Below are 22,744 nucleotides of genomic sequence, written 5' to 3' on the forward strand. Positions count from 1 at the left end.
ATATTCATGGCTAGCCTGAACAGGGCCCTTAGGCAGCCATTTAATTTTACCCCAATTTTCTCAAACTTATATGAGGTTCAATACTTTGATTCCCACACCTAATTTGCTTCAGCTCTACTTTCTTCATTCATAAGTAAAAAAAATTCCCTCATATCAGTTACAACATTGCTATCAAACGCCAATGTATTTCCTATGATTCACCACACATGTTCCCAAAAAATGAAAGAAGCTCATGAGCTTCTTTGCAGCCAAAATCAAGAATATTTGTCTGATTGTCTTCAGCCATGTCCTCCTTCTCCAATGGCCTTTCCAAACTTCCCAAGGTTTTCCTTGCAAAAGCCATTAACCTGTGTCTTTCACTAGTTGCCTCCAACTCCTCTCGTGCCTTTACAAATTTCTTCTCGTTCTGAGATTCACATCTTCCCCTATTTGCAAACACACTGCTCATCATGATTTGCGATAACACTTAATCATCTATCTTCCCTTCCAGGCCTTCATGTTAATCAGCAGAGAAATGTTTCTACATTGGTTTACACTGTACCCCTATTTTTCCCTGCCATCAAAACCAACATCAAAACATGTAACAATGGCCTTTTAACTTATAGCATCTATTCAAAAACTGCATTTCCTCTATGAACAAGTTTACATTTCCAAATATTTGTCTTGCTTCTTGCAATTATCTGAATAAATCTGTCCAAGCAGACTCTCACACCCTCACTTCAGCCCAGAACATTAAGCATTCCCGAATCAAAGTCATAAATGAAATTGTGTGTGACTGCAGACATTGATGGCCATAGTTTAAATCCCTTTATGGTCACCCCCATCATTATCTTTAACCTTTGTGATGGCCACCAGACTTTATAAGACTTATGCTTTAAATGCTTTATTTTGATGTAAGGTAAAAATCTGGGGGAGGGTGTGTGTTGTGAATTTGTACTGATCTCTGATTGCCAATAAGCCCAAATGACTTGGCTGCAATGGGGACAATAGGGTCAGGTAAAGCCCATTAAGGTACTGCTATTGTGTGAACGAAGCAGAAAAACTATAGTTGAGAGAACAGGAAAGTAGACCTTGCAGCTGGAAGTTCATTCAATTATGCTCAGAAGACGGAGTACAAGGATTTTATTTTTAAGTAAAGGACACTGGATGACGCCCTGATATGGTAGGAAGAAAAGATCTGCTGAAATCTCATGAGGGACTTGGATTTAATTACAAGGAGTACCTTTTAGGTAGTTTATAGTTGCCTATGTTGTTGAAGATTTAGTCTATGCTGATGTTAGGTTTCTTCTAAAACAACAAAACCCTAAAATACTTTCATTTACTTTTCATAATTCACTGGATGTTCATACCTCTAAAACTTCAGCAGTTTCTACAAGGATTATAATATCTTTCCTTGTTGTGCAACCTTCCAAGAACACTTGTGTTCCTTCAATTCTGACTCTTTATCTATTCCCCACTTATACTTTCATATTTGGCAGCTCTGTCTTCAGCCGTCTAGGCCCTAAATGCTGCAAACATTTTCATGTCTCTGTCCCTGTCTACACTTACAAATTTTGCACAGACCAGATTTTTAGTCATAGCTCACCATAACACCTTCAGCTCAATATCAATTATTGAGTAGACTTTGTTGAAATGTCTTGGAATCTCTTTCTCTGTATGATAAAAGTACTCTATGATGCAAGTTATCTTGTTATATCTCAAATCTTACCTTCCTCATCTTATCCAGATGCGCTAAAACCAACATTACACACCAGGAATCAATAATTAGCCTTCTCTACTGCAAAACACAGCTGCTTGCCAGTCTAAAAGGGAATTCTTGTATGAAAACAGCTTATTTAAAAAAAAACTGTCACATTTTTCCTACCTACTCTAGTTTGATTTTAGTTTATAATTTTACAAACATCATTTATATTTTTTGGTCTAGACTCCATATTCCCAAGAAAGGATGCTTTGATCTGATTAGTTGAAGTTGCGTGCTGTTACTTTCCTTGCTCATACAAATCCCAGACTCCACACAGAGGGTGATGTGCCTTTTTCATTATAACAGCAAATTGTCGTGTCAAAACCCATGAAAACTCTCAGGACATTTGTAAATGTAACATGTGCCAGAAACCATTAGCTGAGGTCACTCAAAGTTTCAATATGCATAGAGCTACACAAATTGCATACTTCCAGAACCCACGTGGATAATTCCACTGAATCGTAAGTATATTTTGAAGCAAGCAGAACAGAAAAATAGCAGAAAAGAACAGCAACAAGGACTATGAAAAACTGTCTATAGAGTTCTTCAGAGAAGCCAACAATACCAAAAAGTAATAAAAGGGAATGAAATTGCAACGAAGTAGGAGGCTACGAGAGCTCAGGAGAGCAAAGGGCAGCAAACAGTATGCGCACGCGCGTGTGCCTGTGCGCTGGTGAGGGGTGTGGGAGTAGAGATAGAAACAGCATCAAGACTGAGATACTGCAAGAGGATAAGAAGAATGTGTGTGAAAGAGAGAAGAACAAAGGGAGAAATTAAGCAAAGGTAATGATAGAGAAATTTGACAAATCATAATTGCACTAAAAAATGTTAATATTTTAAAGTTAAGTTCCAGTACACTATATTTTCCTGTATTTAGTTAGTGATCCTTATTGCTCAGGTACATGTTAATTACTTCCACACTTCATGAAAGCTCACTACTGTGTGAATGAGAAAATACACATTTAAGAATAAATCTCTAGGAATGTTTGATTAGCAAGGAACAAATGCACTGCTATGCCAAGGAAAGAGAACCTACCAGTTAAGGACAATCTTTATTTAGATGTAAAATAAAGTAACAATTTTGTGGCTAAAGGATGCAGCATAAAATTTCCTCACAGTTTAATAACTTTGGCACAAATATACGAAATGCCCCTGGAAGTCAAAACACTATTGATGGCGATATTGTACTGCATTAGATCATGTACGGTTAAAATTAACATACATTTAAACAGTTGAAGAAATGCATGGTAGGCCTTTTGCAGTAGTCCGAAAAATGTAACTAAATAATTTCAGTTATTTTATGTTTCTTCTGATTATCCTTCTATTTTTAAAAGCAAGATTTCACAGCTAATCATCATAAAAGACTGGGAAAGTCTAAATTGGCCATTTTAAATCTTAGAAGGGACATTTAGAAATGAGGTGTTACCCTTGTCACTGTATCTTTAATGACAACAACTAAAATTCAATTTTTCAGTGGTTAAATTCAATCTACAATCTTAACTAGCAGATACCTGATCAAAATATTGCATGTCTTAAGTAGCTTAACTGTATGTAACTGTTTAGAAGGTTAATTCAGCCCAGGGAAAATCCTTGGAATTAATGACAGCAGGAAATTTAATGCTATGGTCATTCCCAGATTTTGAAATTTTCTTTTTAAACATACACTGTGATACTTGAACCAGAATATATGCTCTTCTACATTCGATCAACTATTGACTTCGGAAATCCAGAGTAATATATAAACTGGAATTCACATTCCAAAAATTGTGTAAATTGTTTGTTTAATTTAGTTTTGCATTTAAAATTATACTTGCTCTTTTGGTTAGTTCTGATTGTCCTTGTTCTTGCAATGACTCAATTAAACATCCAAAATCAAGGTTTTTGAGCAAAGGAATCACAGCTGTGTAACACACCAACCAATTTAAACAGCTTTCAAAAATTTTGCCATTCATCAGTTTCTAGTGCCCATAGGGAAATCACTGCTGAGCTAATTAAAACAGTAGCTATTTCAACATAGCGTAATGTTTAAAAGTTCTGATGGTAGTTGGTGGGTTGGGCACTTTGGCTCTGATAGAAACCACTTCTTGTCCATCAACGGCAATGTGAAACTAGTTAGTACCATAACGGTAGCAAAATACACATGGAACCTACACTCTGCCAAAGACGTTACCTTCTCCATCACAAAAATAACTAAACCTTAACCTTTTTTTTAAGTAGTAATGTGACTGTGTTAATTTCTCTCAGACAAAAAATGTCAATTATTTCCAAAAGCTGACATCTTCAATAGATCTTAAAAATGATTGGTGATTCCACTGCAGCTTGTATTTTACAGTGAGAAATTGTGGCAGTGGTTGGGAGCAGGAGCTGTATATATGAAGACGGTTTTAAAAGTCTCCATTACCTCTTGATAAGAACAATCTTTTGACCAAGTTGGCTCAATAGCATCAGAGAAATTTGACATTTAGCAACTCTTGATAAATTCAAAAACTACGATTTAAGCATGAAATTTATCCGCCTTTAAGTAGTACTTGGTAATCATTTTTTTTTCCCCAACAACGTTCGCCAATTTTTCCTCTCCTGATCTACAGATGTTGAGGTAAAACTCCACAGTGAAAGGAACTTCCATTTATGTAGATTTCTGTACATCAGAATGTTGTACAACCAGGGAAGAACTCTTGAAATATAGTTATCTTGTTAACAGTAAACAGAGCAACCAATTTAGACACTGCAGGAATCCACAAACAGTAATGTGAAAATGGCTGAATTTTCTGTTTCTGTAATGCAATTTGAGGGATAAAAATAGACCAAAACACTGGCAGGAAGCTTCCCTGTTGTAGTTTGATGAATTCTTTCGTCCATTTGATAGAGTGGGCAGGTCTTTGGTTTCATTCAAAAGACAGTTGCTCAAACACCTCAGCATTCCTTCAGTATCGTACCAGTGTGGGACTTCCAATTCACAAAACTCTGACTCAGTGATAAAAGTATTATCACTGATCCAAGGCTGGAATTCTCAAATAACTGAATTAGACACCTTCATCTCATGTGTACATCTTGCAGTCAAGAATCAGTAAACTATTTAGGACTGGATATAAGAGTCAAACTGGATTCTTTCATAGCCAAAACACTAGTGCCTTAAAGAAAGGGCCAATCCGTTTCAAGACAAGTGATCCGAGTTTTTCAGATATGAGTAGTTGGAGTGCAAATTTCAGCTAAAGCACTAAATTTGTGATTTCAACATAATAATCATCATTATACTTTGCTTTTGTTTATGATCATGCTTGTTAATAGCAATCATTGGTATAATGAGGATAAAATCATTTTTAGAAGGGGCAACATTTAGACCTTTAGAAGTTCTACTGTATCCAACTTTGTCAATTATGATTTAAGATCTTAAAACAATGCAATTGCCAACTGAAGGGTCCCATAAAGCCTGATACTAAAAGCAGTTGTTCATTTTATTGTCGTAAAGTAACAAATGAACAGTGGAATCAGAAATATGAAATACGCCATGAACTCCGCAATTCTGACCGCCATATGAAAAGATTGCAGCTGATCTGATTGTGGCTCCAATTCCACGTGCCAATCCCCACACCCCCCTACAAAAAATGCTTTGGTTCCTTAATTATTGAAGAATCTATTTAACTGGACTTGCTGCAGCAGTCCCTCATCCATCTCAATTGTTTTGTTCCTTTGTCTGCTTCCAGTCTTAAAAATATTTAAGGGCTTTGCCACCAATGCCCTCTGGACAAGAGAATTCCACAGGTTCATGACTGCCTGAGAGAAAACATTACTCATCTCCATCTTAAATAGGAGACACCTTATTTTTAAATCTGCTCCCCTGTTCTAGTCTCACCCACAACAGCAATATCCTTTCAGCATCAATGCAGTCAAGACTCCCGAGGATCTTAGATGCTTCAATAAGAGTAAGTTATAAACTCATAAATAATTCCTACTGCCCAATAAAAAGAGATATTGCATGTTTAGAAAATACAAATTTGAGTAAACCACACTGAAGTCTATATGGAACATGCGTAAACAACACAGCATACCATTAATGTATGGCAGCACAGTGGCTCAGTGGTTAGCACTGCAGCCTCACAGCACCAGGGATCTGGGTTCAATTCCAGCCTCGGCGACTGTCTGTGTGGAGTTTGCACGTTCTCTCCATGTCTATGTGGGTTTCCTCTGGGTGTTCTGGTTTCCTCCCACAATCCAAAGATGTGCAGGCTAGGTGGATCGGCCATGTTAATTCGCCTATAGTGTTCAGGGTCATGTGAGTTATAGGGGAATGAGTCTGGGTGGGATGCTTCAAGGGGCAGTGTGGACTTGTTGGGCTGAAGGGCCTGTTTCCATACTGTAGGGAATTTAATCTAATCTAATCTAATGTGCAATACATGGTGGTGGCAGAGCCCTCACTATCCCAAGAAATCCCAGAGCAAACCATTTCCCACCTAATCTGCTGAGACAGAGGTGATGCTGAGCACATGCTCTGCCACTGAATAAGAGATTAAAATTGCAAAACAGATCTCATTAACATAGTTAACAAGTTCATACAATACTACACTAAACAAAACAGTAACCGTTTTGAATCATCATGCAAAGAACCCTTATAATAGTAGCAAAGCAATTCATACAAACCTCCGCATATTTTGGTGTCTCAGACGAACTGTATTCAAAAATAAATCCAAATCTGCTGCCTCAAATTTTAGTTTCTGTAATGTTATGTTTGACAGTTGCATTTACATGCAAAGCCTATGATGATGGATGATGGTAAATCAAATGGTAAATTGATTGTTGGTTTAGCTGTGAATGTTATCCTAGTGATAGAATATAGCACTTGTTCAGTATATTAAAAACACATTAAACACTTAGTATGCCTAAATTCCTTCAGGAAGTCAAATATTAATGGTTTAATTCATTCCTTCAAATGCACTCTTTTTCACACACAAATAAATATCTGAAATGTATCCAGGACATCATCACTTACAAATATAGCTAACATTAATAAATATATTTGTAACTATCACATGCTCTGTGACTATATTTTAATTGTGAGATTTCATCTTCTTAGTAATAATTTTTTTTAAAATTAAACTTTTTTAGTAATCAACCTGTTTAGAGATGTTATTACACACCTCTGGAGCAGGTGGGATTTGAATTACCCCAATCAGTCGGTCACAATGATATTTTTCAGATCAATATAATTTGCATCCTTAGTGAGAACACATTTTATGGCTTTTCAACACTAACAAAATGTCTTAAGATGTGTAAAATTATAATCTACAAACTTTCAAAAATAAAGACGTAGTCTTGCAGATTCAATATTATAAAAGTTTCACATTTTAAAACTAAAGTTGAAATTCAAATGAAGAACAGGTAGCTCCCAACTGGCTTGCTGTCTCAATGGCAGCATTTTCCTGTAAGCTGTACAAGTCAATTAGCATTTCCGTCATAAAGTAATTCACTTGGCTCCAGACCTCATTATTGCCTTGATCAAAGCATGGACAAAACAGTTAAATTCAACAAGTGAGAGTGGCTGTCCTTGATCTCAGGACTGCAGTTGACCAATTGTGGTATCAAAGAGCCCTTGTAAAATCAACAGAAATCAGGAAGAAAAGCTCCTCTGGCTGCTGTCATATATGCACAAAAATGGTTGTGATTGGTGGGGGTGGTTAGGTCATCACAGGCCCAGGTTATCCTCCTCAGATTTCCTCAAGCCCAACCATCTTCAGGTGGTTGTTTCATTAATATCAATACTTTGACCAGAACTCAAGTGGTGGGAATGCTCTCTGCTAAGACCATAAGATACAGGAGCAGAAGTCAGCCATTCTGCCCATTGAGTTTGCTCTGCGAATGAGATTGTGGCTGATCTGATAATCCATAACTCCTACTTTTACCCTTTATAACCATATCTTTCATTCCACTACTGATTAAAAACCTTGTCACCTCCACCTTTAATATACTCAAACAGCGAGCCTTCACAGCCCTCTATGATAGCCAAATCAACAGATTCACAATGTTCAAAGAAGAATTCTTACCTCTATTTTAAATGGATAACCCCTTATTCAGAGATTATGCCCTCTCATTCCAGGCTGTCACACAAGGAGATGTATCATACAACCTCTCCATATCTACTCTGTCAAGCCCCTAAGAATCTAACATATTTCAATGAGGTCTCCTCTTATTTTTCTGAATACCAATTAATACTCGCCCAACCTTCTCAATCTCTCCTCAGAAGAAAATCCCTCCAAAACCAGGATTAAACTAGGCACTTACTCTGGACTGTCTCCAAGGTCAGTGTATTTTTCTTTACATAAGGGAATCAAAACTGCTCACAGTATTCCAGGTGGGTTCTGATTATTGCTTGAATAGTTTGGGAAAAGAAGTCCTCAATTTTATACTTCATTCTCTTTGAAATGAAGGCCAACAGTCAATTTGTTTTCCTTACTACCAAAACATAAATGGCATTTTTTCGTGATTCATGCACCTAAACCCTCTATGTTGCAGATTTCTGCAATCTTTAACCATTTAAAGAATTTTCAGCTCCTCTATTCCTCTTGCCAAAGTGCATTACCTCACATTTTCCCACATTATATTCTATCTGACATGTATTTGACCACTCAAACCTGACTGTGTACTTCTGTAGCCTCTGCATTATCTTCATTAGTTACCTTCCTACCTATTTCCTTCTCACCAATTTTCGCATCTTTCTTATCCAAGACATTGATATGTATTATAAATAATTACGGACCCTGCATTCATGTATGTGGCACTCTACTAGTTACTTGTTAGCATCCCGAAATGCTCCTTTTATCCGGACTCTTGTCTGTCGTGAGACAATCCTCTATCCATGGTAACATACTATGCCCAACACCACGGGCTCTTGTTATGAAACCTGGAGGATAATACTTTATCAAAAGCTTTTGAAATCCAAATATATCACATCTAAATCTGATAGTTGCACATAGTTCAGTTCCACTCAACTCCTCAGATAATCAAACAGTTCTTGGCCATGTGCAGCAATACCCCAGGCTACATTCAAGCTGATAAAAAGTAAGCAACATTTATGATACACATCTGTCAGGACAACGGCCTCCTTTGCCAACAGTGCAAACTATCTCCCATCATGATCAATGTCATTATTAAATCCCCTGCAACTTGCATTCTAGGAGGTCACAACGGACCAAAACCTTAACTGGGCCAGCTGTATAAATAATGGATGCTACAACAGTGTCAGTGGTGGATAGCAAAAGACTTACCACCCGACTTGCCAAAGCCTTTCCACCATCTATAACGGGATAGATGAACACTGTCTTTTTTGAGAATGAGTGCTGGATGCAGCTAGGCCGACATGATTGTAAATGTGGTCAACTCTGAGGAGTCTATTGGATCTAAGCAAACATGGACATAACATGTTACAGGCTCAACAGCAGAAGATAACATAATTAAATGAGGTAACAATATATTTGTCTGATGAAATAAACATCAGCAGATAACCCGATCAACTGGAATAATAAGATGATTGAGTCTGCTGGAATGATCGGATTTGGTGGATTGCTGTTTGCACGTACCGAGTCCCACATCTCCTTGAGAATTAAGGCATAAATATACTGGCAAACTCAACACTGGAGCGAGAATCTGGGAACAACCATTGCAAGAAGAAGAAAGAAAAAGCCTGAGCTTGAAAATCATGAGCCTGGAGCCCAGAGACTGCGAGACTGTTTGTCGATCCCTGTTCATGCCCAGCATGAAACTCACTGATCCTACTTGAGAAAATAAGGTTTGCTTCTTTTCAAGTAATAGATTGTCAGACTTTAGAACAAAAGATAGTCACCGGCATTTTGTCAAATAAAGATTCATTTCGATTGAATGAATTCAGAGCTGTGCTCCCCAAATAGATCAAGCAGCACAGCAGTGGTCAACATGTACCAACAACAATCAAGAAGCTTAACACCAGCCAAGACAAAACAGCTCACAGGATCTGCACCCCATCCTCCCCTTAAATATAATTTGCTCCAGCGCCAGTAAACTTCAACAAGACATCATTTGATGGCAGCTTCAAACCCCATAATCTCTTCCACCTGGAATAGCAGGGGCAACAAATCCGTGAATACACCACCACCTCCAAGTACCACTCCATGTTGCAAACCATCCCAATGTGGAACCAGAATCACTGTTCCTTCATGTGGGTGAGAATCCTCCAATTCCTTCCTTAATAACACTGTACAAATACTTGCACCACAGGCTGAAGATGGTCAAGAAAACAAATATTTCAGAGCAAGGGACAAATCAGTAAATTTAACTGACATTTGAAAGGTCCTACACGCTTTACTTAACTTCTAGAACAAGCTCTTACACAAACTGATTAGCAGTTGTTAGCACTGCAGCCTCACAGCGCCAGGTACCCGGGTTCGATTCCAGCCTCAGGCGACTGTCTGTGCGGAGTTTTCACATTCTCCCCGTGTCTGCGCGGGTTTCCTCCGGGTACTCAGGTTTCCTCCCACAATCCAAAGATGTGCAGGCTAGGTGGATTGGCCATGCTAAACTGCCCGTAGTGTTCAGGGGTGTGTGGGTTATAAGGGGATGGGTCTGGATGGGATACTTCAAGGGGCAGTGTGGACTTGTCGGACTGAATGGCCTGTTTCTACACTGTAGGGAATCTAATCTAATCTAATTAATATCACCGTTTAACAGTGCCTAGGGATAGGTCAAAAATGCTGTTATACCAGCTTTGCCTATATCCCATGAATGAATAAAAGCACGCTAGCTACAACTCAAGAAATAGGTCAATGTCATTGATTAATCATTATCAAGTAGCATCTCAGAAGTGTTGAGTTGGGACGTAGGTCTATTAACAATTTTACACTGTCAATCTATAGTCACATTTGTAACAAGTGAGAAATGAACAAAAGGAAAATGGAGTCAAACTGTTCATATTCCGATACCAATATCCCCATACTGAATATTTAATTCAGCAATAAATCCAAAAAGAATTTCTGCTGCTTCAGTGTACATTTCATAGACCCTCAAAATTCATGAACAGCACATGATTTGTAATATCAATTAACAGTGATAAAACCAGTGCCACAATGATGAACTTGAAACAGTAATTTTACAATATATTCCAACAGAATTGTGCTTTACAATGTTTATTGAAAGCAGCAGCATCCCATATTCTGCATGTAAAGTACAAAATATGTCAAAAAAACAAAATCATCATTCAATTTGGAGCTATAAATGGTGACTCCTTACTTGAAGATTATTCCCTCTGATCCCACAGCCTACCGCAAACAACCTCTCTACAATTATCCTGTCAAACTCTTGAAAAATCTTTTATGTTTCAATAAGGTTATCTCTCATTCTTCCAAACTCCAACGCGTAAACCCTATCTACTCACCATAAGAAAATTCCTCCAATCCAAGTGAACTTTCTGTGGACTGCCTCTATTGTCAGTCTATTTCTTCTTAGAAAAGAGGACTAAACCTATTCACATAATTCTCGGTGTAGTCTAACACCTGACTGTTGAGTTTTTTGGTTATCAAATCATAAAATATTACAGTACAGGAGATGGCCATTCAACCCATCATGCCTGTACCAGCTCCCGAAAGAACTACCCAGCTAGTCTTAATCTCCAGCTCTATCTTCACCACTTGCAAATATATGCCCATCTCTCTTTCGCAACCTCCTATGAAATCCGCCTCCATCGCTCTCCCAGGCATCACAGTCCAAGTCCGAAAAACTTTTTGAGTAAAGGAATTTTTTCTCATCTCACTCCTGGCTCTCTTGCTTACAATCTTGAAATTGTGACCCCTAGTTACTGATATACCAACTAGTAGAAACAAAATATCCTTCTTTACCCTTTCAAAATTTGATTAATGTACTTGTAAATCACGAATTCCTAGGTTGGTTTTAATATATCTTCATCAGAGTTGCGACCCTTTGCTGCTTTTATTTGCAAATTCTGTGTCTGATACTACCTCTCTTACTAACAGCTGAAGAAGAAGCAAAGTTCTGAAAGCTTGTGTTTTCAAATAAACGTGTTGGACTATAAGCTGATGTTGTGTGATTTCTGACCCTGTCAACCTGCCTACTCACTTTCAGAGAACCTTGCACGTGAATCGGAAAATCTGTCTGCTCCTGTCCGCCCCTCAAAATTGCATCATTGAGTCTGTATTGTCTGCCCATTTTTCTTCCATCAAAATGCATTACCTCACATTTCTCTGCTTTGAAATTTCTTTGCAAAGTGTCTGCCCATTTAGCCAACTTCTCAATGTCCTCTGAAGTCGCCCAGCATCATCCTCACAATTCAGTATTCTACCCAACTTAGTATCATCTACAAAATAAGCAAATTTGGCCTCAACAGCCATCTCCAAATCTTTTACATAAATCAGGAAAAACAACCTTAGTTTATTACCGTCAATTTGAATGCTGAATTCCACCATGTTGTAGTCACTGTTTCCTTTGGTTTCGTTTACTCCAATATCATTTATTCAACCTGTCTCGTCCCACATTACCAGGCCCAAAATAACCTGATACCTGGTTGGATCCATGTCACACCATGCCAGGAAACTATCACAAATACTCTACGGATTCTTCCTTGTAGCTACCTTTGCTCTTGGAATTTCCCAACCTACATGAAGATTACAGTCAACCCTCATTAACATACATGCCCTAGTTATAGCCTGATTTGTTCAGTATCCTACAGTATAGCTACTGTTAGTGGACCTCTAGACTACTTCTGTAAGAAAGAGTCATTTATGCTTGTAATTTCTTTCTTTCACCCAAATAGATTATACATCTTCTGATACATGATCATCTTGTGCCATTGTATTTATTTGATGCTGTACAAACAAAGCTACACCTAAGCCACTTTACTTCCTGCCTACTCTTTTAAAAAGCCACATACCTCTGAATGTTTAGTTCCCAGATTTGAACTCTTTGTAACCAGTCTCGGTAATGGCTATAACATCATACCCAAAAACCTTCTGCGAGAGTAATTCACTTATTTTGTTCTGAATTTTACATATATTTAAGTAGAGTCATCTGTTTTGACTTTTTAACATTTTTCTCCTTAGATTCACATTTATGCATTCTACAACTTCTCTACCCTGTTACTACCCTCTACTCTATCCTGCTTTTCAGCCTACCAATCTCCTCTCCAGGGCAGACAGCAGTATCTCTCCCTATAATTATACCGTACCCTGCCACTTCCTACTACTTGCCCTACTTTTGCTAACAGCAACCTGTCCCATAGTGCTGTGGTCAATTCACTCATCCAATCTGCAGTCCCTGCTCTCAAACACACAGCTTGCACAAATCTCGGGGTTGAGGATCTTTGAAAGGTACCATATGGATCCCCGTATATGCCTCACTTGCAGTCAGATCCTTCGATCACTCAGACACCAAATGTGAATTATCGTATCTCAGTGATATGGCAACCTGCTGAAACAAAATGTCCAGACAATTTTGCCATCCCCCTGATGTGTCACAATGTCTGTATCTCAGAATCCAGTTCCTCAACTCATATGTTTTTGTTCTGAATCACTTTGGTGTCCAGCAGCTCCCGCAAGCTGCAGCAGAAATATATCATTTGTCCTACCATCACTTTTGTATTTTCTTTAATTTATTTCTATAGCTTTTCTCGGGTTTGCGCACTTTAAGAATCCCTTGCTCTTTAGGCTTTACTAATGAGTTTTGAGAAGATTTGTAGCTCAGGTTGAGGTTCTGGATGTAAGTTTGCTCGCTGAGCTGGAAGGTTTGTTTTCAGACGTTTCGTCACCATTCTAGGTAACATCATCAGTGAGCCTCGGGTGAAGCGCTGGTGTTATGTCCCGCTTTCTATTTATCTGTTTAGGTTTCCTTGGCTAGCCACCAGGATACATGAACATCAACTAGCCACAAAAACACATGACCCACTATCACTAGTATCCTTACATACAGATGAGGAAGGACACCACCTTGACTGGGACAACACATCCATCCTAGGACAAGCCAAACAGAGACATACACGAGAATTCCTAGAAGCATGGCATTCCAACCGGAACTCCATCAACAAACATATTGATTTGGAGCCCATCTACCACCCTATGAGAAAAAGAACAGGACATGACTTCACCAACACAGGAAATGACATCACCAACCCAAGGAAACCTAACCAGATAAATAGAAAGCGGGACATAACACCAGCGCTTCGTCGGAGGCTCACTGATGATGTTACCTAGAATGGTGACGAAACGTCTGAAAACTAACCTTCCAGCTCAGCGTGCAAACTCAAATCCAGAACCTCAACCGGAGCTACAAATCTTCTCAAAATTTGCATGTATATTTGTATATTTCAGTAAGGGAAGGTCATGCCTGACAAACCTGTTAGAATGCTTTGAAAAGGTAACAAGTATGTTAGACCAGGGAAACCCAGTAGATGTTATCTATCTAGACTTCCGAAAGGCCTTTGATACAGTGCGCAATGGGAGGCTGCTGAGCAAGGTGAGGGCCCATGGTGTTCGAGGTGAGCTACTGGCTTGGATTGAGGATTGGCTGTCTGACAGAAGGCAGAGAGTTGGAATAAAAGGCTCTTTCTCAGAATGGCAACCGGTGACAAGTCGTGTCCCGCAGGGATCAGTGTTGGGGCCACAGCTGTTCACCTTATATATTAATGATCTGGATGAAGGGACTGGGGGCATTCTGGCGAAGTTTGCCGATGATACGAAGATAGGGGGACAGGCAGGCAGTACTGAGGAGGTGGGGAAGCTGCAGAAAGATTTAGACAGTTTAGGAGAGTGGTCCAGGAAATGGCTGATGAAATTCAATGTGAGTAAATGTGAGGTTTCGCACTTTGGAAAAAAGAATACAGGCATGGACTATTTTCTAAACGGTGAGAAAATTCGCAAATCAGAAGTGCAAAGGGATCTGGGAGTGTTGGTCCAAAATTCTCTAAAGGTTAACTTGCAGGTAGAGTCTGTTATTAAGAAAGCGAATGTAATGTTGTCATTTATCTCAAGAGGGTTGGAATATAAAAGCAGCGATGTGCTTCTGAGGCTTTATAAGGCTCTAGTTAGGCCCCATTGAGAATACTGTGTCCAATTTTGGGCCCCGCACCTCAGGAAGGACATACTATCCCTGGAGTGTGTCCAGCGGAGATTCACACAGATGATCCCTGGAATGGTAGGTTTAGCGTATGATGAACGGCTAAGGATCCTGGGATTGTACTCATTAGAGTTTTAAAGGTTGAGGGGAGATTGAATAGAAACTTACAAGATAATGTATGGTTTAGAAGGGGCGGATGCTAGGAAGTTGTTTCTGTTAGGTGGGGAAACTAGGACCCGTGGGCACAGCCTTAAAATTAGAGGGGGTAAATTTAAAACTGAAATGAGATGACACTTCTTCAGCCAGAGAGTGGTGGGCTTGTGGAATTCATTGCCGCAGAGTACAGTGGAGGCCGGGATGTTGGATGCCTTCAAGGCAGAGATTGACAAATTCTTGATCTCAAAAGGAATCAAGGGCTACGGGGAGAGTGCAGGGAAGTGGTGTTGAAATGCCCATCAGCCATGATTTAAATGGCGGAGTGGACTTGATGGGCCGAATGGCCTTACTTCCACTCCTATGTCTTATTGTCTAATAATCTTATACATGATGAGTTATCTTTAAGAAAGAAGAGAACAAACCTAAACACATACTGAAAACCTTACTTTTACATTAAGGACTAAAAAACGGTCACTCAGCTGCTGTGTTTAGGCATGGTAGCTCAATGGTTAGCACTGCTGCTTCACAGCGCCAGGAATGTGGGTTCAATTCCAGCCTTGGGCGACTGTCTGCGTGGAGTTTGCACATTCTCCCTGTGTCTGCGTGGGTTTCCTCTGGGTGCTCCTGTTTCCTCTCACAGTCCACAGTCCAAAGATGTGCAGGCTAGGTGGTTTGGCCAAGCTGAATTGCCCATAACATCAGGGACATGTAGATTATAGTAATATGGGTCTGGGAGGGATGTTCTGTGGGTCAGTGTGGGCTTCTTGGGCCAAGGGACCTGTTTCCATGCTGTAGGGATTCAATGACTCTATGATCTCTTTTCATTCCGCTGCTTATATCTTTGGGGTACGCAAGTCCAGCATTCTATTATCAGTCACAATCAAAAGCTGAGTCACACTAAACTGCCACTTATATATGCCCCTACAAAAAAGGGTCTGAGTCACTGAGGAGCTAATTTCAGCTGATTCTTCATTAAGCTGCTCTTTCACTGGACAACTTGAACAAACCCTGATAAGGCTAGCAAGGACACAACTTAAAAACCGTAAATTTCACTTTCATGCCAACTTAAACTAAATTAGACTTGTATCAAATAAAGATTCGGACCTTGTTACCCAAGATTTTAACACACTCAGTCCTAGGGTAAACCAAGGCGAATGAGGAGGTACTAGGATAGCAGCTAAAAGTTTGATCAAAGGGTTTTACTTTGAAGAAAGTCATAAAGGAAACAGAGGTGATGATTTACAGTATCTTTGAAAGTGTGGGTGGAATTCCAAAGCTTCGGGCCAAGATCTTATTTGCCATTGGTCCCAGCCACAAACGCTTTCCCTCAGCTATTGATTCCATTCCCCTCTCTGACAACGTCACTCTCACTGAGTGAGAATGTTTGTTACTTCCAGAGTTGACTATTACAATGCTTTCTTGTTCAGTTGCTTATCTTACACCCTCCAAAAGCCAAAGTTTGTACAAAACCTAGTTACTTGTATTTGATCTCAAACCAGACCATCCACTACACCATCCTTCGCATTCCAGGCATGCTGACCTAATTGGGTCCTGGTACACTCATGCCTCAACTTTAAAATATCTTCATGCTTAAATGTCTTCCTGGCTCTGCCCCATTCATAACACTAAGTTTGCAACTATGAAACCCTACAATCAGCTAACTCTGATCTCTTATTCTTTCCTATCTGTAAGTCAGACACCTTCCCCACTCCACTTTTCTTTCCCAACCTTCTGTGTCTGTCACTTGTATGCTTCATTTTTTAAATCGCCTTCTTTGACCAAGCTTTAAAGCACCCCTCCACTTAGCTCCATGTTTTGGTTTACTGTCACTTTTTATCTGATGAGATTCCTATTAGTTGCCTTGCTTTCCTACGTTAGAGGTAGTCCATGCATGCAAATGACTACCAACATAAAAAGTAGGAAGAGTTTTTCCAAGGAACACTCAATATTATACAAGATAACTTGTTTCAGAAAAAGATATTTGTATACGATACATAAATAATTTTGTGCTGACTGGCACGGCATTGACATAGTGAAGTGATATCTTACAAAGTGCCACCCCAGAAGGGGGAAGAGAAAGCCTGCACAAGAGAGAGAGAACAAGTGAGTGTCCATGTACATATGTAAAATGTGTGTGTGTGTGTGTGTGTGTGTGTGTGTGTGTGTGTGTGTGTGTGTGTGTGTGTGTGTGTGTGAAGCAGAAAAAGTTATGATAGGCAATAAGAGCTGTTTTGACAGCAGGTGACAAACAGTCTCTATTCTATAAGATGAGTGGGGGAGGTAGGAAGGCATGCGATTGGTATCAATAATTATGCAAGAAAACAAACATTTCAGAGCAAGGGACAAATCAGTAAATTTAACCGACATTTGAAAGGTCCTAAATGCTTTACTTAACTTCTAGAACAAGCTCTTACACAAACTGATTAGCAGTTCTTAGCACTACAGCCTCACAGCGCCAGGGACCCGGGTTCGATTCTGGAGTTTTCACATTCTCCCCTTGTCTGCGTAGGTTTCCTCCGGGTACTCTGGCTTCCTCCCACAGTCCAAAGATGTGCAGGCTAGGTGGATCGGCCATGCTAAATTGCCGGTAGTGTTCAGGGATGTGTGGGTTATAGGGGGATGGGTCTGGGCGGTGTGGACTTGTTGGGCTGAAGGGCCTGTTTCCACACTGTAGGTAATCTAATCTAATCGAGAATGGCAAGCCAATAATCATGGTTTAGTTATAGTGCAAAGCAACAGCTTTTTGTTTAATTTTCCTAATGTTTCTGTTTTGTAATCTTTCCATTTACTATTAGAAAATCAACTTCCCAGATCTTGTCCCAGTATCTGGTTGCTTAACTGGCATGATGATGTTAATTAAAATATTGATGCTTACCTCTCAAGCTCTGCTATTTTCTTATCTCTCTCACTTTTCTCAGTCTCTACTTCTTTCAAGATCTCCAAAAGTCTGTCAACTTCAGCTTGGGATTTACCAAACTCCTCTTTGAAGTATGCCACATCCTTCTCAAGTTGCCTCATTTTCTCACCCAACTCTGGGTTCAAATGAGCATCCTCTTCAGCATCATGAACCTTTGCATGCAAAGTAAAGAAGGTGAAAGTGACACCGTAAAAGTTATTTTAAATTAAATTTCTAGAATGATACTATAACACAGCACTTCATTACAATGAAAACACACACAAACAACTCCATGAATTTCATAACAAGCTTAAATCACATGCTTTAAAGTAGAGAACAGTTTTACGAATGGAATAATTCAAATATATTATCTTGGATGGGACTGGAATACAATGAATAGCAGCACAGGTAACTTTGCAGTTGTTTGACATTTTAGAATTCAAACAAGCACACACAAAATAATGGGAAAAAAGCACTGCAACGTGTGGCCTACCCTATGTTCCTCATAATTCCTAATTGGAATCTTGAAAATAAAACCAAGCACATAAGACAAAACAAGCCAAACAAGAATGACAAATGACCTAAACAAACTGCAACATACAGAATGATAGAAGTACAGCATTATTCTTCTGAGGATGCAAATATTCTTTGTGATGTTTTGCATTAATAAATTGTATTAGATGCTAAGATGACCAAAAAGAATTGCATCATTTAAGAAGATATTTTTATTTATTTAAAATATTTTTATGTGATGGATAGAAACTGCTGGGCTTTGTTTAAAATATTTCTAAAGGATAATCTGTTACTAATTACATGCACTTTTTCGGTAAACTTGGTTCGGTTGTAAATTGTACTGCCAAACTAAGCAACTTTCTGTTGCATATTATCACTCAGAGTTGTCTAAACATATGCTATCAAAATCAATGGTTTATTACTCCTTATTTACGAGGTATGTAGGAACTAATTGAGAGAGAAAAGATGACAAATTCATTCATTACCAATTTAAATACAGCAGAAATAAATCTAGAAGCAACAATGTGAAGTAGCTTTTGTGGTGCTACAGACATGACAGCAATAAAATAGCTTAATGCCTGGGTTCAGCACTGAAGTGTTCTTCATTTATTGTCATTTATTTATATTAGAATGGCAGGATGAAGAAAAGCAGATTGGCCAACTTTCTAAAAGGTAATGAACACAATGAAACAAGTTACTGTTAACAGTATTAATTCCACGATCTGACTCTCAAGAGAGCTTAGTTAACATATAATAGTTCATTCAGATGCCAGCATTACACAGAATCAGTTTAAGATTTGATTGACTTAAGCTAATTCTTCAATTATAGACTAATCTCAAAAGCTGTTGTATTGTTATAAGCATATGTCCAGACATACAAGAATCAAAATTTGAATTTACAAGATTTACAAGTGGTATTTGTGTAGGATTCACAAATTTGCACATGAAGTTCACAAAAATAGCAAGAAACATAAATACAAATCTTTAAAGCTGATGAACAAAATTAGCTAGAAAAAAAAATCAGTATCCTGAACAATCTTGTGAAAATAAATCACTGCAATGCAAAAAACAGGAATTTAAGTGATTAAAAAATAAAATAATTGAAACATGCAAACTTGAACTAATTTAATTATAAGAAGTTAACCCTCTAAGTGCTCCCAATTCTGCAATGAAGTCCTGTCTGACAACAGTCTAGGCACAGAACAAACAGTATCTGTGTTCCACATTATGTTTTTGCATAGAAATCAAGGATTGCATGAACAAGAATTCTGAGCATAATCCTTTACTATAAAACTTGCCAGTGTTGCCAATTTCTCAATCATATCTTAAAAAGATAAAACATTAGAGTATGCCAAAGTACAACTAAATTTGGTCTGTGCATAAACTGAGAGTCTGCCAAGGCTTTGTAGACTTAAAGGGATCACCGCAAGAATCAATGTCATGGTCTCATTATGCCAGTTTCGAATTATTTACCACTTAAGCATAAGCAACCAAGGCCTTGAAGTCTACATAGCTTACTTGTTCCAGCATGACTGAAAATTGTGATCGTTTGAAATGTTTGCAGAGCCGCACTGAGATATAAGCACAACATTAGGTCAATGGATCCTCATGCTTTCATATATTACAGAGGGCATTTTAGAACCACTTACTGGTATGTACATCTGATTGAACAACTGCTCAGCTTGCTACATTGCAAAGTTGGGAAGGAATGAAGCACAGGCAGGAAGAAGGAAAGATTCAGGAAAACAGCATTAGCTCAACAAATCAAATGAATTGACATAGAAAACGTCTCTTAGAAGTAGAGATTTAAGTTTCCAAACATTCCACAGTGAAAGTGAGATGCATTAAGGAAACACAAATATTGTTTCTGGCTCATTAAAAAAAAAAAGAGTGGCTAGAGTAAAAATTTTTAGGTTAGTGTCACTTTCCTTTTCTTTCTCGTCCGAGGTACATATTCTGTGAAATAAAGCAACCTTCCCATCACTGACGATATAGCTTTGTATTCAACTCAAATGATGAATCACTGCCAACACTGTTGGTTTATTAAAATTATAATTAATCAGAAGGCTTCAAAGTAGGTTTTGAAGATAAGCTTGATTAAATCAGATTATTAAATTTAAAATATATTCTTCTTAATGCAAACATACTTTAGTGGACTTCAAAGGAAGTGCAAGTTTGGCAGAACAACAATAAATATTGGCTGTCTTTGACCTGCTTAACTTGTGAATTCACCATTGACAAGTTTCATCCTTTAAAATGCTAGTTTGCTTTTGTTACAAATTTGAACACATTCAATTATAACAATTAATTCTACATTTTGAAGTTATCCCAAAATCAAAAGGACAGCTCCTGCAATAGAAAGTCTGCTTCTTTTTTGACGGTCAACTCCATAAGAGAGTAGATCTATACCATAAAAGGAGTTTCAGAACAAATTGTACATTACAAAACAACATGGTTTTTCATAAACATAACAATTTCCTGTTGCAGTGGAAGTTAACTTGCAGAAAATTCAGTGGTAGCCTTAGCTAGTAAAGGAAATTACTATAAGACCATGACCATAAGATATACGAGCAAAAATAGGCCATTTGACCCACCTGGTCTGCTCCACCATTCAATCATGGCTGCTATTTCCCAATTCCATTCTCTTGCCTTCGCGCCATATCTCGATCTCCTCACTAATCAAGAACCCATCTACCACTGCCTTAAATACACTCATGATTCGGCTTCCACAGCCTTCTGCAGCAAAGACTGCCATAGTTTCACCATCCTTTGGCTAAAAAATTCCGCCTCATCTTAATTCTAAAGGGCCATACATTCACTGAGGCTTTGCCCTCAGGTCCTAGATTCTCCTATGGAGAAACGTCTTCTCCATGCCCACACTATTCAGGCCTCTCAGTATTCTATAAATTTCAATCAGGTTTCCTCTCATCATTCTAAACTCCATCCAGAACAGAGCCAGAGTCCTTAACTGCTCTTCATATGACAAGCTCTTCAGCCCCAGAATCATTTTTGAAAAACTTCTCTGGGCCCCTTCCAATGCAAGCACATTTTATCTTCGACAGAGCATAAAACTGCTCACAATTATCCAAAAACAGTCTGACCAAAGCCTTACATAGCCTCAGCAGTACATGTCTGTTCTTGCACTGTTAGCCCTCTACAAATGAATACTAGCATTGCATTTGCCTTCCTAACTGACAACTGAAACTGCATGTTAACCTTAAGAGAATCCTGAACTAGGACTCCCAAATCTCATTGTTCTTCAGATTTCTGAAGCCCTTCCCCATTTAGGAGATAGTCTGTGCCTCTATTCTTCCCACCAAAATGCATAACCTCACCTTTCCAACAATGTATTCCACCTGCCACTTGTTTGCCCAATCTCCTAGCTTGTCCAAGTCCTTCTGCAGCCTCACTGCTTCCTCAAAACTACCTATCTTGGAGTCATCTGCAAACATAGCAACAATGCCCTCAGCGTCTTAAGGTATAGAGTGAATAGTTATTGACCTCATACTGACCTCTGAGGAACTCCAGCAGTCACCAGCTGCCATCTTGAAGAAGATCCCCTTAGCCCACCTCTCTGCTTTCTGCCAGTCAGGCAATCATCTATTGATGCCAGTACCTCATCCCTAACACTGTGGGCTCTTTCTCGTGCAGCAAGGTGTACGGAACTGTGTCAAAGGCCTTCTGGAAATCCAAATCGATCATGACCTTGTTCATTGCCTCCTCAAAAGAATTCTGACAGATTAGTCAGGTGTAGCCTCCCCTATTTTACTGTGCACTTCCAAGTACTCAGCAATCTCATCCTCAATAACAGGCTCTAAAATATTATCAAAGGCCAAGGTCAGGCTTCCTTCTTAAGCAGGGGTGTTACATCAGCCATTTTTCAGTCCTCTAGGTCTCCTCTTAATAGATCACTATCAATGCATACAGAAACTTCTCAGCTAATCCTTCAGAACCCTGGGGTTCAGTTCACGTGGTCCAGGTAGTGCCAGAATCGTAACAAGTAGGGCGATATATTGAATATGAAAATTTTAATTAATCGCATAGGTTAAAACAATTTAGTGCTTTTTTCTGTTGAGTATTTTTGTATTTCTAACATTGAAAGAATATAGGTTATAGGACTTTCAGACAATGGGCAAGACTTAATATTAAGTTTTAACGAAATTCATTTGATTATTATTTTTAGCATAAAGAATTATAAGAGTTCACACATTATTGTAATACTGTTTCCAGCTACAAATCAGTGTGAATGTTGACTATATGTTTGTAATGCCATTGACACCACTGTGGGGATTCAGAAACAGATAGTTGCTCAATGTAAGCACTGTCAACACACATACAGGACTGTGATTTATGTT

The 22,744-nt window shown here is 38.8% G+C and overlaps 1 protein-coding gene across 7 annotated transcripts in view; it reads right to left on the minus strand.

Moving 5' to 3' along the window:
- The window catches only part of LOC125460360 (ERC protein 2), a 1,111,380-nt gene that overhangs the window by 656,870 nt on the left and 431,766 nt on the right, over window positions 1–22,744 (minus strand). For 6 of the 7 annotated variants that reach the window (XM_059649888.1, XM_059649889.1, XM_059649890.1 and 3 more), the window contains 2 exons: window positions 20,039–20,074; window positions 17,856–18,049 (listed from right to left, as the gene is read on the minus strand). In XM_059649888.1, coding sequence (XP_059505871.1) covers window positions 17,856–18,049; window positions 20,039–20,074 — 230 coding nt within the window. The remainder of the gene's footprint in view (window positions 1–17,855; window positions 18,050–20,038; window positions 20,075–22,744) is intronic. The other variant, XM_059649893.1, reaches the window with a different exon arrangement.

This window comes from Stegostoma tigrinum, chromosome 11 (genome assembly GCF_030684315.1).
Source record: "Stegostoma tigrinum isolate sSteTig4 chromosome 11, sSteTig4.hap1, whole genome shotgun sequence".
Classification (NCBI taxonomy): Eukaryota; Metazoa; Chordata; class Chondrichthyes; order Orectolobiformes; family Stegostomatidae; genus Stegostoma; species Stegostoma tigrinum.